Source organism: Hemitrygon akajei, chromosome 10 (genome assembly GCF_048418815.1).
Source record: "Hemitrygon akajei chromosome 10, sHemAka1.3, whole genome shotgun sequence".
In the NCBI taxonomy this organism is placed as follows: domain Eukaryota; kingdom Metazoa; phylum Chordata; class Chondrichthyes; order Myliobatiformes; family Dasyatidae; genus Hemitrygon; species Hemitrygon akajei.
Genome location: NC_133133.1, coordinates 47,308,562 through 47,331,242, shown reverse-complemented (window position 1 = coordinate 47,331,242; position 22,681 = coordinate 47,308,562). Strand labels below are relative to the sequence as shown.

Here is a 22,681-nt window from a genome sequence, read left to right as displayed (position 1 = left end):
CCGGGAATATCTTACCCGCCAGGGTAGCCTCTGGAGAGAGAACGAGTTAGTCTTCTCGTTTCTTAACCTCCACTAAACGAGGCGTTTACGGGGCTTCACACTACATTGTTTCTCGCCTGGGAAGCTCTGATCTTCCCGGCAAGGACAAGCAGTCTCGGCTCCAAAGAACCAAGTCTTGTGCAGAGCAGGAACCGGCTCTTCAGGCCACAATGTCTCTACCAAACGCGCCAAATTAAAATAAATCTCTTCTGCATGCACATGACCCAAAACTCTTAATTCCTGCCTCTTCAGCACTTCAATCGTATGTGCTTTCACCATTATCCCTGTCACAGACTCGAGATTCGGAGATTCTGTGGATGGTGGAAATCTTGAGCAGCACACGTCAAATGGTGGAGGAAGTCGGCAGGTCAGGCAGCATCTATAGAGAGGAATAAGCAGTCGAGTTCTCATAAAGGGTTTGTACTGAAAACGTCGACTGTTTATTAGATCTTGCCGGACCTGGTGAGTTCCTCTGTGCGTTACCCCTATCAACTCATTCCAGGCACTTACCAACCAATATCTGTGATTAGATGATTGCTGTATCACTATGGTTAAAGCAGTAATCTCCAATACAGCCAAGTGTGGTCAATGGCTGACTGGAAAATCATATGTTGATAATGGTACTTTAAATTAAAAATAATGATTAGACACTGCTACTAGGCACAGATGATTAAATTTCTGCTAATTAAATAAGCATATAATTTAATTTTTTTTACTGAACTTGCCACCTAATTAAGGTTCCGTCTGTTGGACGACAATGGATAGATAAAATCTTTAACGATTTTGAATGGCTGTTGAGAGGAGGCAGGCCACAAGAATCCCTGCAGTGATTTTCCCTGCAGCAAACCTAAGGGAGATCACACTGCAAATGGGTGACTTTTTAAAAGCAGCCATGATTACCATCTTTTCAGAAATTTCCTCTCTTGCTTCCCTCTGAAGTACTAGTCAGCCATGAAAAGTTCTATGAAGAGAGGAACAGTTATTAACTTGACTGAGAATGTTAGAAAGTGGTCATTCCAACCAATAGCAAGCAACACTGCAAATTGTGCCTTTCAAGCACATTTTTGCATGAGGAAAGAACAAGTGTTGTTCCATTGTGTATTTCAGTTTAATCCTTTTTTTTAGTTTTTATACATTCAGAGGAGGATGTGTCACTGATAAAGCCAGTATTTGTTACATTTGCCCTGAAGAATGTGCTAATGAATTATATACTTATAGCAATTTATTGTGATGTGCTCCAACTGTTCATTAAGAGGCTCTAAGGATTTTCATGCAGTGCCTACCAAAGTCTGGTGATAGTTTTCAGCCTGTAGTGGTGTATGGCTTGTCTAGATGATAATGTTCCTGTATGTGTCCTTGTCTTTCCAAGTTCCACAGTTTACAGATTTAGCAGGGTATGTTGAAGAAATTTTGGTGGATACTGCATTGCTTTGATTTTCAACCCAGTGCCAGTGAGCCACCTTTCCAATGTGGATTAGATTCACAATTTACTTACTGTGTATCCATTAAAGAAAGGTTTATCACGCATGTCACCTGGAGCAGAGTGCTGTACAATCACGCCCAGCCCATGAGTTGAGAACAACTGTTACAACTGCATTGTATAGCTGGTACACACACTGTAACCATGACACAGAGTGGTTAGTGATGGAGTCCAGAGTGAGTATCTGGTGAATTGTGTGCTAATCTAATTGGTTTCTTATTTTACTTTAAAGCTTCCTGGATGTATTGGATCTACCCTTAAAATACTATGGAAAATACATCACCCCTTTCACGGTGTACCTTGGAAATGCTCTGTTGAGATAGGTGTCACTTACTGCAAAATACCAGCCCTTTATAAACCTTGGAGAAAAGAATTCCATTTGTAACTAAAGAAAAATTCAGAAACTATACTAAGATATGCTCTTTCTAAATAAATTCATGGAGAAATCCTTATTGTGAAAGAAAGGCTGAATATTTCACCTTAAATGATGATTGATGCTTGTTAAGGAACTCTTCAGTTTCATTGTCTGTAATATATGTGAGAATTTTCAAACTTCCAAGCATTTAGTCTGTAACTGGTGACATTTTACAATGACTTCTTATAAAGTGAGCAACACACCCAAAATGCTGGAGGAACTCAGCAGGCCATGCGGCATCTATGGAAAAGAGTCGATGTTCCCCTTCATCAGAACGGTGATTTCATTTTGAAAGACAACATGGCCTCTAGTGTTCTAGGTTCATAGTACTGCTTTGTCTTGTCTTAGAAACATAGAAAACCTACACCACAATACAGGCCCTTTGACCCACAATGCTGTGCCGAGCATGTACTTTCTTTAGAAATTACCAAGGGTAATTGCCCTCTATTTTTCTAGGTCCATGTACCTATCCAGGATTTTCTTAAAAGACCCTATCATATCCGCCTCCACCACTATCGCTGGCCGCCCATTTCATGCACTCCCCACTCTCTGCGTAAAAAAACTTACCTCCTGCCATCCTCTGTGTACCTGCTTCTAAGCACCTTATAACTGTGCCCTCTCGTGTTAGCCATTTCAGACCTGGGAAAAGCCTCTCACTTTCCACACAATCAATGCCTCTCATCATCTTATACACCTCTATCAGGTCACCGCTCATCTTCCACTGCTGAATCTATTCTCATAAGGCATGCTCCCTAATCCTGACGACATCCCTGTAAATCTCCTCTGCACCCTTTCTATGGTTTCCATGTCCTTCCTGTAGTGAGGCTACCAGAAATGAGCACAGTACTCCAAGTGGAGCCTGACCAGGGTCCTATATAGTTGTAACAGAGCCTCTCGGCTCTTAAACTCAATCCCACGGTTGATGAAGGCCAATGCACCATATGCCTTCTTAGCCACAGAGTCAACTTGTGCAGCAGCTTTGAGTGTCCTAAGAACTCAGACCCCAAGGTCCCTCTGATCCTCCACACTGCCAAGAGTCTTACCATTACCATTACATAAATACAAATCTTAACAGCTGAGTGAATATTACCAGAAGAACATTCCAAAGCAAAGTTAATTTCAGGAAAAATGTCAAATGAAAGTAAGTAACAATTAAAGCATTAGTTACATCACATTATTGCAAACACTTCAGCAAGGGCCAAGGGGGTAAAAAAATTATTAAAGGGTTAATTTTTTTTAATTATTAGAGTGCATTACATTTACTTTTAAATCTTTTTATTAATTTTAAACAAACATAAATGAAACATGAATACAGAGAGTTTGAGAGTACATAATTAATAGGTTAAAGTATAAATACAAATAGATGATTATCCATATATAATAACCTCCCAAACTCATAGTAATTACGAAAAACGGAGTAAGTAAGAAACCCCCCCCCCAAAAAAAAAACCTAACCAACATGGGCCATTGCATTATGTCAAATATACACAGTAGCCTCAGTAACTCCATACCTCCATCCAAATAATTAAGGATAATAAAAGTAAGGTTTTGGAAAAGTCAGTTTAGCTCATATGAAAATGTTGAATAAATGGTCTCCAAGTTTCTTCAAATTTAACTGAAGGGTCTAAGACAACATTTCTAATTTTTTCTAAACTCAAACAAGAAATAGTTTGAGAAAACCACTGAAATATAGTCTGAGGATTAATTTCTTTCCAGTTCAATAGGATAGATCTTCTAGCCATTAATGTAACAAATGCAATCATCTGCCGAGCTGAGGGGGATAAGCAACTATTATCCACCATTGGTAAACCGAAAATTGCAGTAATAGGATGCGGTTGCAATTTGATATTCAGAACTGTTGAAATAATACTGAAAATATCTTTACAATAATTTTGCAAGTAAGGGCAAAAGCAAAACATGTGGGTCAATGAAGCAACTTCAGAATGACATCTGTCACAGGTTGGATTAACATAAGAATAAAATCGAGCAAGTTTATCCTTGGACATGTGAGCCCTATGTACAACCTTAAATTGTGTTAAGGCATGTTTAGCACAAATAGAAGAAGAATTGACTTTTGTAAAATTTTCTCCCACTGCTCAGTGGGTATAAGACAATGAAGTTCTTTTTCCCATTCCTAATTTTTTCTGATACTTCTGGCTGTATTTTCATGATCATATTATAAATGATGGCTACTAAACCCTTCTGGCAAGGATTCAGAGCTAAAATTTTTTCCGTACTGTCCATTGGACATAATTTCGGAAAAAACTAACATATTATTCAAGAAATTTCTAACTTGCAAGTATCTAAAAAAATGAGTTTTAGGCAAATTATATTTATTAGATAGCTGTTCAAAGGACATAAAACTGTTGTCTAAAAATAGATCACGAAAACATGTTATACCTTTTGTTTTCCATAATACAAAGGCTTGATCCATAAAAGAGGGCTGAAAAAAAAGTTAGATATAATAGGGCTTGATAAGATAAACTTATTCAAGCCAAAGAATTTACGAAATTGAAACCATATTCGTAATGTATGTTTAACTATAGGATTAATTATTTGTTTGTTCGATTTAGATAAAGCAAAATGAAGCGAAGATCCTAAAATAGAAAACAATGAAAAGTCATGTACAGATTTACATTCCAAATTTACCCATTGTGCTATAATCGATTCTTATTAAATATCGAATATTAACTGCCCAATAGTAAAACCTCAGGTTTGGCAAAGCCAAACCACCCTCCTTCTTAGGCTTCTGTAAACATTTTTTACTTAATCTAGGATTTTTATTCTGCCACACATACGAGGATATTTTGGAGTCAATAATATCAAAAAATGATTTAGGAATAAAAATTGGTAATGCTTGGAATAAATATAAAAATTTGGGTAATACTATCATCTTAATAGCATTAATTCAACCAACCAATGATAAAGATAATGGGGACCACCTGGTAACAAGTTGCTTGATTTGGTCAGAGGTAGCAAGTTCAGAAGGAGATAAGTAGATTTTTTTGAAACAGAATGGTGGGTGCTTGGAGTGGTGGTGGAAGCAGATACAATAGAGTTATTTTTGAGAGATGGGCATATAGTTACACAGAGAATGGAGGAGTACTGACTGAACTGGCAGAAGGCATTAGCTTAATTAGGAGCCACTAGCTTAATTAATTTGGCACAACTGCATGGGCTGAAGGGTCTGTGACTGTGCTGTACTGTTGGAGCAGGCTACAAGTTTTGCCACACATTCCAGTAATGTTTTGATGAGGACAGTGCAGTAGAGTTGTTTACACGGACATCAGTAAGGTCACACGTGGGAGACTGGTCCAAAAGGCTAGGAGCCAAGGACTCAAGTCAGCAAAGATCTAAGCATTGCTTGACAACAGAAGGAAGAAGGTGATAGCAGAGGGTTGTTTTAGCAGCAGGATGCTATGATTTGTCATGTTTCACAAGGATCGCTGCTGGGACCCTTGCCATTTGTATTAGACAAAAATGACAGATGGCTTTGTAGGAAGTGTAATCAGCAAGTTTACAGATGATACAAAGACCAGTGGAGTTGTTGACAGTGAGGAAGGGAGTCTTTTACTGTGTTTTGGCATTGGATCCAAAAGGTTCCCATCTATCATTATGGAATTCAAATTCATTTTACAAATTTACCTGATTTAACAACGTCTTTACCATAAAAATTAAAGAGGGTCAAGGCAACTCACCACCACTATCTAAATCAATTATAGTAGACAATAAATGTAAGTCTCAACAGTGATCCCAGCATTCTATAAATGGAAAAGAAAGGTTGTCATTAGAAAAAAAAATCAACAAAATAGATTTCTGGATTATTGGAATCTCTTCTGGGGAAGTAATGACCTGTACAAAAAGGACAGATTACATTTGAACCAGAGGGGCACTAATATCCTTATGGGCAGGTTTCCTAGAGCTGTTGGAGAAGTTTAATGTAGAATCCTTGAGTGTAGACTTAAGAAACTGCAAGAGTAAAAGGACACTGATGGGAGTTATGTATAGACCCCAGAATAGTAGCCAGGAGGTGGGATATAAATAAAATCAGGAGATAGAAAAGCTATGTAATAAAGCCAGATCCCGAAAGAGATGGAATGTCCACAAGATAGCTTTTTAAAGTAGCTTCTGATTGAGCCCACTAGGGAACAGGCAACTGTGGCTAACAATGGCTGATGCTCATTTAGAACCGAGATGAGGAGGAGTTTCTTTCGACAGGGTGGTGAATCTGTGGAATTCATTCCCACAGACGGCTGTGGTGGCCAAGTCATTGGGTATATTTAAACTGGAGGGTGATAAGTTCTTGATTAGTCAGGGAGTCAGAAGTTACATGAAGAAGGCAGGAGAACGTGGTTGAGAGGGATAATAAATCAGCCATTATGGAACGGCAAGGTAGACTTGATGGGCCAAGTAGCCTAATTCTAATCCTATGATTTATAATCTTACATCAGGAAGGTAATTCACACTTTAGTCTATACTGTATTAGGTTTTAACTGTATTGGAGTTGGAACTATAATGGCCTCAATGAGTAGTAGGCAGCTGTTTCCAACCATGATATCCAAGTTGATTTATTATTTTTTTAACCTGTATTATTATTTGCTTTTGGTCAATTTTTTTCCGCCTTCATTTTCTGGTTAGCTTAATCCAAGGGCTGACATTCTTCCCTTTCATTTTCCATTTCCTTTTCAAACTAGATTCAGGACTCACAGCAGATTCAAAGTCTTGCAGACTAATTTGATGTAGCTACATATTCCTGACGATCCTGATAATTTGCTGCTGAGTTGTTCAGTACTTTATTGAGTAAATATTACTTAGGTACTTTATATAACTGTGTTAACAGTTAACAAAATGAACTAAACACTAAAGTTATAATTGAAAAAGATTTGGCAAGTTCGTATGATGTTACTTGCACTTGCCATACTGTTGATAACTAATCAATGGTACTCTGGTATTGAGGTCATATTTGCACCAGTGACTGGTGGTAATGTACTAGTTTTTGTGAGCCACTAGAGGGTGTGTTAGACTTAAAGAACAGAAAAAAATGCAACATTTATTAAGAAATTAGATGATTTCAATCAAGATAGTTCTGTGGTTGTAATATTAGTAACTTTTTAATTGTGATGGAAAATATACCTGGCTCTCCCAGGTTGGGAAGTTGCTGGAATCGATTGTTAGGGATAAGATTATGGAGTACCTGGAGGCACATGACAAGATAGGCCAAAGCCAGCATGGTTTCCTGAAAGGAAAATTCTGCCTGACAAACCTACTGCAATTCTTTGAGGAAATTACAAGCAGGGTAGACAAAGGAGATGCAGTAGACGTGGTGTACTTGGATTTTCAGAAGGTCTTTGACAAGGTGCCACATGTGAGGCTGTTTAGCAAGATAAGAGCCCATGGAATTACAAGGAAGATACTAGCATGGGTGGAACATTGGTTGGTTGGCAGAAAACAGAGAGTGTCAATAAAGGGATCCTATTCTGGCTGGCTGCCAGTCACCAGTAGAGTTCCACAGGGGTCAGTTTTAGGACTGCTACTTTTTACAATTTATGTCAATGATTTGGACTATGGTATTAATGGATTTGAGGCTAAATTTGCCGATGATACAAAGATAGGTGGAGGAGCGGGTAGTGTGGAGGAAATAGAGAGCCTGCAGAGAGACTTTGATAGTTTAAGGGAATGGTCAAGTGGCAAATGAAATACGATGTTGGAAAGTGTATGGTCATGCACTTTGGTGGAAGAAATAAATGAGCAGACTATTATTTAGATGGGGAGAGAATTCAAAATGCAGAGATGCAAAGGGACTTGGGAGTCCTTGTGCAAGATACCCTAAAGGTTAACTTCCAGGTTGAGTTGGTTGTGAAGAAGGCGAATGCAATGTTGGCATTTGTTTCTAGAGGTATAGAACATAAGAGCAGGGATGTGATGTTGAGGCTCTATAAGGCACTCGTGAGATCACACCTGGAGTATTTTGTGCAGTTTTGGGCTACTCATTTTGGAAAGGATATGCTGACATTGGAGAGGTTTCAGAGAAGATTCACGAGAATGATTCCAGGAATGAAAGGGTTACCATATGAAGAACGTCTGGCAGCTCTTGGGCTGTATTCTCTGGAGTTCCAGAAAATCAGTGGGATCTCATAGAAACATTCCGAATGAAAAAAGGCCTGAACAGATTAAATATGGCAAAGTTATTTCCCATGGTGGGGATTCTAGGACAAGAGGGCATGATTTCAAGATTGAAAGATGTCCTTTTAGAACAGGGATGCAGAGAAATTACTTTAGTCAGAAGGTTTCCACAACAAATCCTGTGGAATTTGTTGCCATGAGCGGCTGTGGAGGCCAAGTCATTGGGTGTATTTAAGGCAGAGATAGATAGGTTCTTGATTAGCCAGAGCATCAAAGGGTATGGAGTGAAAGCAGGGAAGTGGGGATGACTGGAAGAATTGGATCAGCCAATGATTGAATGACGGAGCAGACTCAATGGGCCAAATGGCCTACTTCTGCTCCTATATCTTATGGTCTTAATACAAGACTCCATCTCAATATTTAAACTTCAAGGAATACTGGTAGTGCACCAAGAAGAAACATATTCTTTTTAATATAATGCACTGAATTTCAATTTTTTTTTCAGACTTTGAAGTAGGCTGCAGTTTGCTATCGGCGTTGAAAAAAGAAAAGATCGGTTTGGGTAACCGTCAACATGCTTTGGTCCTGTTGGGCAAAATTTTATGTGGTGCCCTCTTGTAAAGCCTGTGCAAGAAGCCTACAACAGTTTAATTTACCGAGATTATATTCCACATTTAATCGGTTTACTGTTCAGAAACTGAACAATGTGACGTCCCTACAACCAGTGAGAAGTGTCAAGGGTCACAATCCGTTTACTAGAAATCAGGAAGAGGAATGGAGAAAGAGGAATAAAACTGTACTTACATACATAGCAGCAACAGCAATTGGGATGATTGGCATGTCGTATGCTGCCGTGCCTCTCTACAGACTCTATTGCCAGGTCAGTGAAATTTTATGCTTGTCCCAGCATACAACTAATTTACTGGCTTGTATCAAAATAAACATGCTATGAAGACATTTACAAGTGTTTAAAAATACTTGCTTGTTTAAGTGATCATCGTAAATGTGTTCTTAGAGATAAACAATGAAATTTAAAATAATCAGTATACTTTCTAAGTAAAGCTTTGAGGTGGAAAAATGTGGGATTTTGAATTTATTTCTGCACAACAGGGAGAAGCAACAACCAAGTTATTTTGCTTATTCAAATTCTAAGACAATATTTCTTCTGGAAAGCTGGCCAATATTTCTCCTTCAGTCAATATCATTAATTCCGTGTCTCATCATAAAATGGAGAAATTAAATAGAAGAGTGCATTATTCTTAGTGGAACCAAGATGTTCACTTAGTTGTGTGATATAAAAATTCCAAGCTTTCCTAGTTTCAAAAAGTTGTCTTTAGTTTTAACAAATTGCTTTCAGACGACAGGACTGGGTGGAACTGCAGTAGCTGGTCACAGTGTGGAACAAGTAGCAACTATGGAACCAGTGAAGGACCGAGTTATTAAAGTTATTTTCAATGCTGATGTTCATTCCAGCCTTCAGTGGAACTTTAGACCCCAGCAAACTGAAATCTTTGTGAGTAATTTATTTATGTATTTGATGTGGGGAAACTGATCTCTCAACTATGCAACTTAAACTAGGAAGTCATAAACAACACAAGTTTTGGTCTTGAGGCATTATTCTAATCCAGGACTTTCAATTGCACAATACATGAATTAGTAAATTAGTAAATGGAACAAGAAGTAACTGACTGCCTTGGAAGTTAGTCTATTGCATCTTCTGGACTTGGGACACAATCAATCAATGTTAGAGCACCGAGCCAGGCTTTTTGCTTTCTGTCTTCTCTACACACACCAAATCAAATCCCAGTTCCCATTGCATTCGTGCACCCGTCCCCTTTTACCATAAATATGTAATTCCTATAGGAAAGTTTAAAAAGTATTTGAGAGAATGAATTCCATTTTCTTATAACTTCCTGTTACACTACATTAGTTTATACATGTTTGCTACCTGCACTCAGCTCTTACAACCACTTTTGACCTCTCCGCTATCTTTAAATCTCAGATTCTTTGCCATCTTGTACAGCATGAGAAGTTTGCTCTGTAAAATTATTGAGTGGACCAAAGCCTGTCCTCTCACTATCATAAGCTCTGTTTCCTGATGACAAAGTGTTGCATTTGTTCACATCTTTCTGAAATGGAACAACATAGTTCACAACTTTGTTGCTTTTAATGCCATGATAAACCTTTGGTTTATCTGCTTCCACCATAATTAAGCCCACCTCTTTTCAACTCCAGATTCTGTCTCCCCAGTACTAGCCCCTCTCCCTCTGCACCCGCCACCATCCCAACCTCAGTTTATCTGCTACTGAAAAACTCAGCCAAGCCTTTGTTCCTGCAGACTTGACTTTTCCTGTGCATTTCTGGATGGCCTTCCTTGTGCAACTTTCTGTGAAGTCCTATTCCCATGTTCTAAATTAAACCAATGGTATTTCAAATTTAGAATTAGATTTATTAACAATAACTTATATGATGTGAAATTTGTTTTTTGTGGCAGCAGTACAGTGACATAAAGTTACTATAAATTACAAAAACAAATAGTGCAAACAAAAGAATAATGAGGTGATGTTCAAGGACCATTCAGAAATCTGATAAACTGAGGTAAAGAGGATATGCTCTGGATAGTGAGGGTCCTTAGTGATGAATGACAGCTAGACGCATCATTTTTCAAAAAATGGTGGGAGAGTTATGCCTATGATGGAACTGGCTCAGTCTACAACCCTTTGCAGTTTTACTGCAACCATGTGCTTTAAAGCCTTCATACCAGGCTGTGAATAAACCAGCCGGAATGTTTTGCATAGTACATCTATAGAAATTTGTTAGAGTCTTGGGTGACATACTGAATCCTTTCAGGCTGCTAACAAAGTAGAAACCCAGCTTGTCTGCTCATAATAGCATCAATGTATTGGGTCTGGGACAGATCCTCTGAGATGTTGTCCAAAAATTTAACTGTGCCTCTAATGTTTGCTGTTCCATTTTTGTTCTGGGTTAAACAAATGATTCCATGGCGTGTAATGATCACTATATTTCCATACGCCCTTGTTCACCTCTCCAACTCTTAGAGTCTTAGAGTACTAGAGCATAGAAACAGGCCTCACCTGACCTGTCTAGTCCCATCATCCTGCACCCAGATCATGCCCCTCCAAACCTGTAACATCGTTGTAGCTATCCAAACTCTCTTAAATATTACCATAGACCCCACATCTACCTCTTCCTCAGGCACCTCATTCCATGTTTGTACTACTTTCTTCAGTAAAGATGTTTCCTTTCAGATTCCCCTTAAATATTTCACCCTTTATCCTAAACCTATGATCTCTAGTTTTCATTTCACCGAACCCGAGGGTAAAAAGCCTGCATGCATTCACTCTATATCCCTTATAATTTTATATACCTCTGCAAATCTCCCCTCGTTCTCCTGCACTCCAGGGAATAAAGTTCCAACCTATTCAATCTTTCCTTATAACTTGGGTTATCAAGTCCCACCAGTATCATTATAAATCTCAATATTTCTTACAGGTAGGTGACCAGAACTGCATGTAATACCCTAAATATGGTTTCACCGATATCTTCTACAACTTCAACATAACATCCCAACTTCTGTATTCAGTGCCCAAATTTATGAAAGCCAATATGCTAAAAGCTCTCTTTACGACCCTGTCTACCTGTGATGCCACTATCAAGGAATTATGATTCTGTATTCCCAGATCCTTTTGTTCTACCACACAACTCAGAGCCCTACCATTTACTTTGTATGAGTTCTGTGATGCCACTGTCAAGGAAATATTAATCTGTATTCCCACATTTCCTTTCTCATCTGCAAGCCTTAGAGTCTGTGTATTTACTGTGTATGTGTTATCCTATTTTGTCCTTTCAAAGTGCAACACCTCACACTTGTCTACATTAAATTCCATATGTCATTTTTCTGCCTATTTTCCCAGAAGGGCAATTTTACTGATCCAGTTTAGCATATTATCATATAACTCGTAAATATAGATGATAAACAACAATGGGCGCAGTACAATTCTTGTAACACACCACTAGTCTCAGGATTCCAGTCTTACAACCAACTATCTATTACCATTCCCTGAATTGTCCTGCTAAGCCAACGTTGGATCCAATTAGCTAATTCATTCTGAATGTTAGGTGATTTTATCTTCTGGACTAGCTCCCATAATTTAAATAGTAGTTATCAAAGGCAGTAAGATCTGAAATTTCCTTTCAAGTTGCCTCATCTGCTTCACTGTTCTTTAAATTATTCCATGAAAACCTAACATACATTTGACCAGATATTTGGTAGACGTGAAATGTGCATTAATAACAACTATTAGCATTGTCTGCCAAATGTAGTAAATTTTTCAAAGCCCTGTTATTGTATCAACATAGCACCGTTTTATTATTTATCACGTTACTATACTGAGTGGCAAATTGATTACTTTTGCTCTGCTTACTATATAACATTTTTACATTGATTATGACCAGTCAGGTTAAGGAAAAAGATGGCATCCATATGACCTTTGTTTTGGTTTTGCTCCAGGTTGTTCCTGGAGAAACTGCTCTGGCATTTTACAAAGCGAAGAACCCCACTGATACACCAATTATTGGAATCTCTACCTACAGTGTAGTACCATTTGATGCAGGGCAGTACTTCAACAAAATACAGGTATGGACACAATGATGCAGAGGTTGAAAAAAGATACTTTTAAAACACTTTTATTAATGTACATTGAGCGGATGATTTGACTTCCTTTAGGCAGTGCTTTTAAGCTATGTGGATAAGGACTCTCCAGATATTGTCACACCTCCAGAGTCCTTTTGTTTATGATCTTTTCAATTTTAAAGCCATAGACATAAGCAAAGGTTGCTGTTTTTATTGAAGGCACATGTCCTGCATATCTAAATTTTCCTGCACCAGACTCCTGAACTGGTAACACAGACAAGAGGAACTCAGCAGGCCAGGCAGCATCTGTGGGGAAAAAAGTACAAGTGACATTTTGGGCCAAGACCCTTCGGCAGGACTTGAGAAAAAAAGCTGAGGAGTAGTTTTAAAAGGTGGGGGAGTGGACAGAGAAACACAAGGTGATAGGTGAAACCTGAAGGGAGAGAGATGAAGTAAAGAGCTGGGAAGTTGATTGGTGAAAGAGATACAGGGCTGGAGAAGGAGGTGTCCAATAGGAGAGAACAGAAGGCCAGGCAAGAAAGAAAGGAGGGAGGAGCACCAGAAGGAGGCAATGGGCAGGCAAGGAGATAAGGTGAGAGGGGGAAAATGGGATGGGGAATGGTGTGGGGGGCATTACCCAAAGTTCAAGAAATCAATGTTCATGCCATCCAGTTGGAGGCTGCCCAGACAGAATATGTCGCAAACACGAGGAAATCTACAGATGCTGGAAATTCAAGCAACACACACAAAATGCTGGTGGAACGCACCATCAGCATTTTGTCAGAATATAAGGTGTCGTTCCTCCAACCTGAATGTGGCTTCATCGTGACAGTAGAAGAGGCCATGAAATGACATATTGGAATGGTGATGGAATGTGGAATTAAAATGGGTGGCCGCTGGGAGATCCTGCTTCTTCTGGAGGATGGAGTGATGGGTGCTTGGCGAAACAGTCTTCCAATCTACGTTGGGTCTCACCGATATACAGGAGGCCACACCAAGAGCATTGGACACAGTATATGACCCCAACAGACTCACAGGTGAGGTGTCGCCTCTCCTGGAAGGACAATTTGGGGCCCTGAATGGTAGTGAGGAGGTGCAGGGGCAGATGTAGCACTTGTTCCACTTGCAAGGATAAGTGCCAGGAGGGGGTTCACTGAGGAGGGATGAATGGACAAGGGAGTCACGTAGGGAGCAATCCCTGCAGAAAGCAGTAGTGGTTGGGGGGCGGGGGGGAGGGGAAGATGTGCCAGGTAGATTAGATTCTAGAAATTGTGGCAGTTAAATGGAAAAGATCGTCTGTGAAAACAGTTTTTAAATATCCTTGCCTCCCAGTGATTGCAATGACAGCTGTAGCTTTGGTTTGGCCTGAAAGTCACCATGCAGATAATTAGCCCAGCACTTAATGCTACTGACTAATCACTTGACAAATTCCAGATAAACTGTTAGTCTAAATTTACAGCGTTTATCACAGTTAACTGAGTAATTTTTGTCATAAAGAAATCTTCCCAGTCACTGGTAACAACAGCGCAGTATAAGAAGGTCTCCATTTTTTTTAAAGCATTGTAGTATTTTAGCCATCATTTTTTTGATAAATAGTTTGTTCAGTACGTGCTGTGCAAGAGTTGTTGGCCAGTGTGGTCTTTTCATGACCGTGATTGTTCTTGGCAATTTTTTCTACAGAAGTGGTTTGCCATTGCCTACTTCTGAGCAGTGCCTTTGCAAGACAGGTTACTCCGGCCATTCTCAATACTCTTCAGAGATTGTCTGCCTGGCGCTAGTGGTTGCATAATCAAGGCTTGTGATATGCACCAGTTTCTCATACGACCATCTACCACCTGCTCCCATAGCTTCATTGACCCTGAACAGGGTGCTAAGCAGGTGTTACACCTTCCCAATGGCTAGCAGGGGGAAGGAGCGCCTTACAGTTCCTTTGCTAGGGAGTTCTCCACCCCACCACCCATAAATAGTTTCAACAAGAAAAAGCAATAAAGAATTCACTGAATGTTAATTCTGAGTAATCTGTTTATCGGTTTATAATTTGTGAATCTAAACTTTAGATTTAATCACATCTAATTTTTTATCAAATAAGCAAGTAAGTTCTGATTGCAATTAGATATATCAATTCCAGCACCCTGAGGGATAACAAGCAAACACAATGAGCAATTAGACAGACAATGTAGGCAACAAACCAACGTCTGGAGGAACTCAGTCTTGATGCAGAGTTTTAGCCCAAAATGGTGGCAGCTCGTTCCTTCACACGGATGCTGCTCAAATGCTGAGTTATCCGGCAGATTGTTTGTTGCTCTATATTCCAACATCTGCAGTCTTTTATTTTTTAATGGTATACTTGTTATAAGAGGATTTGGGTATAAGACCACTGAAGAAAGAGTTCAATGAACATTTAATGAATAGGTGTGTGATATGAGGGGAGAGTGACCAAATTGAGCCTGTATTTTCTAGACTTTAGGTGAATGAGAGACAGTCTCATTGAAACTTAAAAAATGAGTAGAGGGCTGAGTGAGTTGCGTGCAGGGGGAATGTTTGAAGAGCAGGGACAGACTATCGAAATGAGAGATGGTCCATTTATGCCTAAGGTGAAAATATATTTCTTCCCTTAGAGCAGGGGTTCCAAGGACCCCTTGCTTAATGATATTGGTACATGGCATAAAAAAGGTTGAGATCCCCTGCCTTAGAGACACAAGAGTGCAGATGCTGGAAATCTGGAGCAACACACAAAGGAGATGGAGAAACTTGGCCGATAGGGCGGCGTTAACAGTGTGAAATGAACAATTAATGTTTCAGGTTGAGACTCCTCATTAAGATAGGTGCGGTCTGACCTGTTGAGCTCCACCAGCTCCTTTGCGTATTTCTTCCCTTAGAGGTTGGTGAATCTTCTATTTTCTATTCAAATTGACTGTGGAAATTCAGTCATTAAATTCACTTATAATAGAGATTAGTGGTGTTACGTAACCTCGTAACCAGGTAACTTACCAGCAAAGATAGCGGGATCAGCTGAGTCGGATACTACTATTTTCAAACGTTTTATTCAAAAAGGGGCACAAACGTAGGGTTAATACAAAACATTCAGATCGTATACATCGTCAAAACTCAATCTAAAACACCGGTGTAATAATAATCAATCAGAAATAAGCTCTATAGTTGTCTAGGGGTAATACTGAGTCCAATTGAAATATAAAGAGTCACTCAGAAGTTTGCAGGCTTTTCCCTTTTGGGAACCGCTGGGGTTTTCACGTTGTAGAGAGAGAGAGAGATGGTTTAGAAAGGATAAACACTTGCCCGTTGTCTTTACAGAGCAAATCCTTGGAATCAGGGGAGCAGGCTTCCCCGTTGTTATTTAAAAGCGGTCTTCCGTTGGTTCTAGCCACAGATTCAAAATTTGGAATCTAACGCACGTGGCTTCCTTCAAAATGCCTTCCCGCTCCCACGGGAATCGGTATTGTGCTTCCTTGGTGTCTCCTTGGTGCGTCTGAGGGTTGTCCCCCCCTCAGACCCTCCTTTATACTTCTTCACGGGATCGCAGGTGTCAATCAGGTTGTAGGTGATGCGATCTCTCTCTCAACCAGCCCACTTTGCCCGAGGGCTTTTCACGTGGTCTTCATGAGACAATAGTCAATATCGCCTTTATTCTGCTTCTCGGGAGAACGTGGCCTTCCGCACGTCTCTCCCCCTCTTGGGTCAGTTGACCCCCCTCTTGACTAGGGCTCTTGCGATTCTCACAAAGGAGGGGGCCGAGGGCATAACACCTCCCCCCATAGCAGGTTTTTTACCAGCGGTTAAAAACAGGTTGATACAGGACTTTTTTTTTTGAATCTCCATACTACATAAGCTTTTCTCTTCACAGAGTACTACCGTTATACATTCAAGTCAGTATCTAAACAGGTAACAAGTACAGTGCCCCTTTCTTTAATACCTTAACCTCACGTGCCATACTAAAGTCTGGTAGCATCAAACTTCAGCTTAATAACCACCTTATTTATTTATTTTCTTCAGCAACATAACTAAAGAGTTGTGATCTTAGCTTACGTGTGTACTACAAAAGTTCATGCAAAATACTAATTTTTATGTTACTTTCAAACTTAACAGTCAAGCTTCTATGGGTGTTGTCTTTATTATTCACATACTTTGTCAAAATCCCTTAAAACCGGCTTCTGCTATTTAAAAATGGCGTCCCCATTAACCCTCGCCTCTTTTCCGGTTAATTCCCTCATGGTGATCTTGGGCACCCTGGCGAAATAGGCTTTCGCCCGCTCCTTTCATAGGAGTTATTTTATCAACAATGTGTTCCAAACTTAGACCATCTTCCGAATTTCCACCCAATTCTTTAATTTTATGCAAGTTGTTAGTTTCCTCTTCAGGACCCTTCAGGCTGTTAGTTTTCAGTTTAAACTCTTTGTTCAAACAGCATTTCAAATTCTGTCTTTTCACACCACACTCTGGAATAACAATAGCGTGTGGGGCCCCTTTACCTTCCAACTCAACCTGTAATTGATTCACAGGCTTTGTGGTACCAAGCCATTGTCTCTGTAGCCTGGTTGCTGCCTTTGATATCAGTCCAGCCTTTAAATTTTCTTCATTCAATTTGGGAACTACACATTTCCCTTTTCCTTCAATAATAATATTCACCTCACCAACTTGTAACCCACTTTCGAGCACAAACACCTGGGAAATCTTACTTCCCAAGGTTAACCCTTTTTTTTCCGAACCAAGTCTATCTGCTCCAAAAGGACGGCCGTCTCGTCCAGCTGAGTCAAATACCTCCACTTTTTTCTGAGCTCCGTGACTAGGTTCAGCACCACGTGCATCCCCATCTTGGACACACTCAAACGGGACATTGGCCTCTTCCAGGCTTTCAACACCCGTACCTTTTTCAAATTCTAACGTCCCCCGATCCTTCCAGCTACTCTCTAGGCAGCCCCCCGTTGGGGAAGGCGCAACCCTGCGAGCTGAAACAACCTCCTCGGCCATTTCAGCTGACTTCTCCACAGCAAGGATACCCTTCCTCTCTAAGACTGCCCTCATTTCACTCTCGGGACCATCGAGAACATCTTTAGAACTCTCAACTTCTCCAAACAATTCTGCCAAACCAGACAGATCAACCACGTCCAACTCTGGACCTTTTAACAGCTTTATCCGTTTCTCATCTTTATTTCCTACCTCTAGGACCTTTCTCTTCACTAAGGGGGGGGCTATCTCCTCGCCCTTACCCCCTTTCACTTTACTCCTTTCTGTTTTACCACCCTCGGAACCCTCGTGGTATAGGGTCGGTAAAAACGTCTTGGCCAATTCACTACTGGCCCGATTTAAACTGCTCTGGTTCTCAGCTGCTTTTCTCGACAGGCTGCAAGTGTCCGCGCATGCGGGACAGCTCGGGGACTCCATGGGCGGGGCCTCAACTATCAGGGCGGTTCCCATCTTCCCACCCACGAGGTCATTACCCAAAAGGAGGTCCACGCCCTCCCCTGGTAACTCCAGCAGGACTCCTAGTTCCACAGGTCCCAACACCAACTCGCAATCGAGAAGGACCCTATGCAAAGGCACTACTTTGATCCAGTTCCCTAGGCCTCTCAGGGCTACCTCGCCCGTCGGAGGTCCGAAGGGTAACACGTTACGGCTAATTAATGATAGCTCCGCCCCTGTGTCTCTCCAAATTCGTACGGGGATGGGGGGGTCCCCTTCCTTCAAAGACACGATTCCTTCGGAACTAAATGTCTCCCGCCCCTCCTGTATTCCATCTACCTGGGGCCCTCTTGTCGATTTCCTGATTACCACTGCACGCCCGATAGGGATTGCTGCTCTCTCCCTCTCTGGCTTCTTTCTCGGAGCAAAGCATTTTGATGCGATATGACCCACCTTCCCACAATTAAAGCAGGTTAAACCAGGGGTTCTCCAGGTTTCCTGTCTGGTATCCTCACTTTTTCTGCTAGCTCCCGGCGGGATCTCCGCCTCAGCCGGCGGGCTTTCCCTGCCGTTCCGACGGTCTCTCGGGTAACTTTTTGGCGAGGAAAACTTTGGCTTGTGGGTTAGGGCATATTCATCTGCGAACCTAGCCATCTCTGAGATGGACTGATTCGTCCTCTCATTCAAATACATCCGGATCTCTTCCGGAACGCAACCTTTAAATTCCTCAATCAAAAATAACTCCCTGATACGCCCATAGTTCTCGGCCACCTTTTCAGCGGTGCACCAACGGTCCAAGAGCACACCCTTCTCATGGGCTAGCTCGGTATATGTTAGATTCCACTCTTTCCTTAAATTCCGGAACCTTTGTCTATACGCCTCAGGTACTAACTCGTAACCTCGGAGAATGGCCTCCTTTACTTGATCATAATTCCCATCCCTTTCTGGGGGCAGCGCGGCATATACCCGCTGTGCTTTCCCTCGTAACACACTTTGTAACAACACCACCCACTGCTCTCTGGGCCACTTCTGATTCACTGCCACCTTCTCAAAAAGCAAGAAATAACTATCAACATCCGTCTCCTCGAACGGGGGGACCAACATCAATGCCCGACTAACATCAAACCCCTCCTCTCTCTCGTGCCCTTGAGCTCTTCGCTCTTGCTTTCGCCTGTCCAGCTCCAATTCATGGCTCCTTTGTTTCTCTTTCTCTTCTGCTTCTAGCAGATTTAGCTGGAGCTCATGACCCCGTTTCATCTCTAATTCCTTTAGTTTGAACACATGCTCTCTTTCCTCAGCCTTTTCCTTTTCCCTGGCAGCTCTTTCCGCAGCCTTTTCAGCTGCTTCTACTTCTAGCTGCTTTACTTTAAGCTCATGGTCCAACCTTGCTTTCTCCAACTCTGCCTGATCTGTCCCACTCGCTAATCTCTTTTTGGGGATATTTTCCAAATCCTCAGCTGCAAACACCTTCTTCCCAACGTAATACTGTTGTATGACCCTTCGCACTTCCTGCTTTTTCATTGCTGGCTTCACCGCTGTGAGGTCTAACGCCTGCGCCAAATTTACCAAGTCTGATTTTGTAGCCTTCCCTAGCGCCTCTACCGTCGGGTTTCTCGTAAATTCATCCACATCCATCTTTGCTGGTTTCCTGTCTGGCTACCTGCGTAACCAGATTTAAGTTTGGACTTACAGCCCGATTCACTGACCCTCCCCTTTGGTTTCAAATCCGGGACGAGAACCCCACTTGTTACGTAACCTCGTAACCAGGTAACTTACCAGCAAAGATAGCGGGATCAGCTGAGTCAGATGCTACTATTTTCAAACGTTTTATTCAAAAAGGGGCACAAACGTAGGGTTAATACAAAACATTCAGATCGTATACATCGTCAAAACTCAATCTAAAACACCGGTGTAATAATAATCAATCAGAAATAAGCTCTATAGTTGTCTAGGGGTAATACTGAGTCCAATTGAAATATAAAGAGTCACTCAGAAGTCTGCAGGCTTTTCCCTTTTGGGAACCGCTGGGGTTTTCACGTTGTAGAGAGAGAGAGAGATGGTTTAGAAAGGATAAACACTTGCCCGTTGTCTTTACAGAGCAAATCCTTGGAATCAGGGGAGCAGGCTTCCCCGTTGTTATTTAAAAGCGGTCTTCCGTTGGTTCTAGCCACAGATTCAAAATTTGGAATCTAATGCACGTGGCTTCCTTCAAAATGCCTTCCCGCTCCCACGGGAATTGGTATCGTGCTTCCTTGGTGTCTCCTTGGTGCGTCTGAGGGTTGTCCCCCCCCTCAGACCCTCCTTTATACTTCTTCACGGGATCGCAGGTGTCAATCAGGTTGTAGGTGATGCGATCTCTCTCTCAACCAGCCCACTTTGCCCGAGGGCTTTTCACGTGGTCTTCATGAGACAATAGTCAATATCGCCTTTATTCTGCTTCTCGGGAGAACGTGGCCTTCCGCACGTCTCTCCCCCTCTTGGGTCAGTTGACCCCCCTCTTGACTAGGGCTCTTGCGATTCTCACAAAGGAGGGGGCCGAGGGCATAACAGTGGATTTTAGGGTTCCAAATGAATTGAGCATATGGGAATAATGCAGGTAAATGGAACTGAGGTAGAAGATCATACATGATCTTGACTCATGAAGGAACAGACTTGAAGATCAGATAGCCTACTCTTGCTCCTTACTCTGATTCTAACTTGAATGATTTGCTGTCTTTTAATTTAGAAGTTTGTTGTGAATGAATATTTCTTGCCAAATTATTTCTACCTTGCTCCTTTGACCACCTTACCTAGAAGTCCATTTGCTATATTAATCATACTTGATCGGTTCAGAATTATATTTGTCAGTTTAAAGCTACTGCTGTTTATCTAGAAGAAGTTTAATTTCACTATAGTTTAATAGCGCTATAGAATTACCTTTCCTATTCTTATGCTAAGGTCTATTCCCTTGGGATTGAGAAGATGAAATATCTTCAGCTCATTGAAACCAACCGTCAGTGTCATATTTCATTACTGCATTGTATGTTGAGCTTGAAAATCAGTTTGTCACTGGTCTGAACTGGGATCAATAGTTAAGTTTTGCCTGACCAGGGCAGTGTTCATGGCCTTTCATATCATTCAATAAGCAACATTCATAATAACATATTATTCTTTCACAATTTATGAAATTGCTTGGTTCCTTTTGAAAAATCCAGCCCAAAGTAAGAATTAGATTTGGTTCAAAAGAGAAAGTAAACTTAACTAGTTGAGCTGATTTCATAGATCTATTTGTTTCGTGTGTACTAGTCAATCATATGCATACTGATATAACACTAACTCAGTAATGCTGTCTCTTCATGTCTTTCAGTGTTTCTGTTTTGAGGAGCAACGATTAAATCCCCATGAAGAAGTGGACATGCCAGTTTTCTTTTACATTGATCCTGAGTTTGCAGAGGATCCATCAATGGCACGTGTAGAGACAATTACTCTCTCTTACACATTCTTTGAAGCAAAAGATGGTCAAAAGCTACCTTTACCAGGATATAATTAAAGCATCATAAATATTAAATTTATTCAGCAAATAAATGATCCTTTGAATAACAGTGTGTTTTCATTGAGCTTGTCAAATTGAGATGATCGACAAAATAGTGTAAGAACAAATTATTGTATTGTAAGCAAGATGAGTGTGGGGGCAACTAAAAATGAAGTATAGTGAATTTCGGATAATTGGAGTGCATCGGGGCCAGTACATTTTGGCCCAATTAAGTGGCTGTCCTAATTAGCGAAAGTTTTATGGAAATAGTTAAAAAAGGTACAAAAAAAACTACCATTTATATAAACAAATCAAGTATTTAAATGAAATAAAGAATAAATTACAATACTACTAATGTGTTATAAAACTGTGCATTAGTTCCTAAAAGTTATCGATGAAGGGAATTCATCCACTGCTTGCTATCTGTTTGTTTGATTCACTGTAAATGAACAAAATCAGCACAGACACCTAGTGCAGATAATGGACTGCCTTCATTGCCCTTCTGCATGAAGTAATGTCATAATCCAACAATAAATAACTGGTGTTAGGAGAATGTATTTTAATTTGATCCAGTAGGGTAATTTCTCAGCTAGTGCTGTATCTTTTCATGGCATATTAGCAAGGGTCTGAAATGTTATAAAGTCAAATTTTAAAAGAATGATCAAAATTCATTGTTTTTTAAATCGGTGTTTGTCTGCCCAAATGGTTAACATAAGCCAAGCACGGTGTAGTGGCTAATGGCAACACAGTGCAAGCAACTGACCCTTGTTAGAAACTGTTCAGCAGCAGTCTTCTATCCCAATTAAGTTGCATAGTGTCCCAAATAAACAAAGAAGATCCCAGTTATTGTCTCGATTAGCTTTTGTTCTTCAAGATTTGTCCTAAATATGAGGCTGACTCGATTAACCAATGGCCCAATTATCTGCAATCCTCTGTACTAGAAAAATAAATTGCTTTTCAAGGGTAAAGTGGTCCATCATGCTCACATCATGGTAGGAGCCTCTGATCTACTTCTGCAATAAAATGTAATAATTACTTTCA

At 40.6% G+C, this 22,681-nt stretch overlaps 1 protein-coding gene across 4 annotated transcripts in view; it reads left to right on the top strand.

Annotated features, from left to right (window-relative positions):
- cox11 (cytochrome c oxidase assembly homolog 11 (yeast)) overlaps positions 1 to 22,681 on the top strand; it is a 23,122-nt gene extending 441 nt beyond the window's left edge. For all 4 annotated transcript variants that reach the window (XM_073058187.1, XM_073058189.1, XM_073058188.1 and 1 more), the window contains exons 2-5: positions 8,563 to 8,937; positions 9,415 to 9,570; positions 12,589 to 12,714; positions 21,476 to 22,681. In XM_073058187.1, the coding sequence (XP_072914288.1) occupies positions 8,632 to 8,937; positions 9,415 to 9,570; positions 12,589 to 12,714; positions 21,476 to 21,658 (771 nt within the window). In that variant the 5' untranslated portion in view covers positions 8,563 to 8,631 and the 3' untranslated portion in view covers positions 21,659 to 22,681. The remainder of the gene's footprint in view (positions 1 to 8,562; positions 8,938 to 9,414; positions 9,571 to 12,588; positions 12,715 to 21,475) is intronic.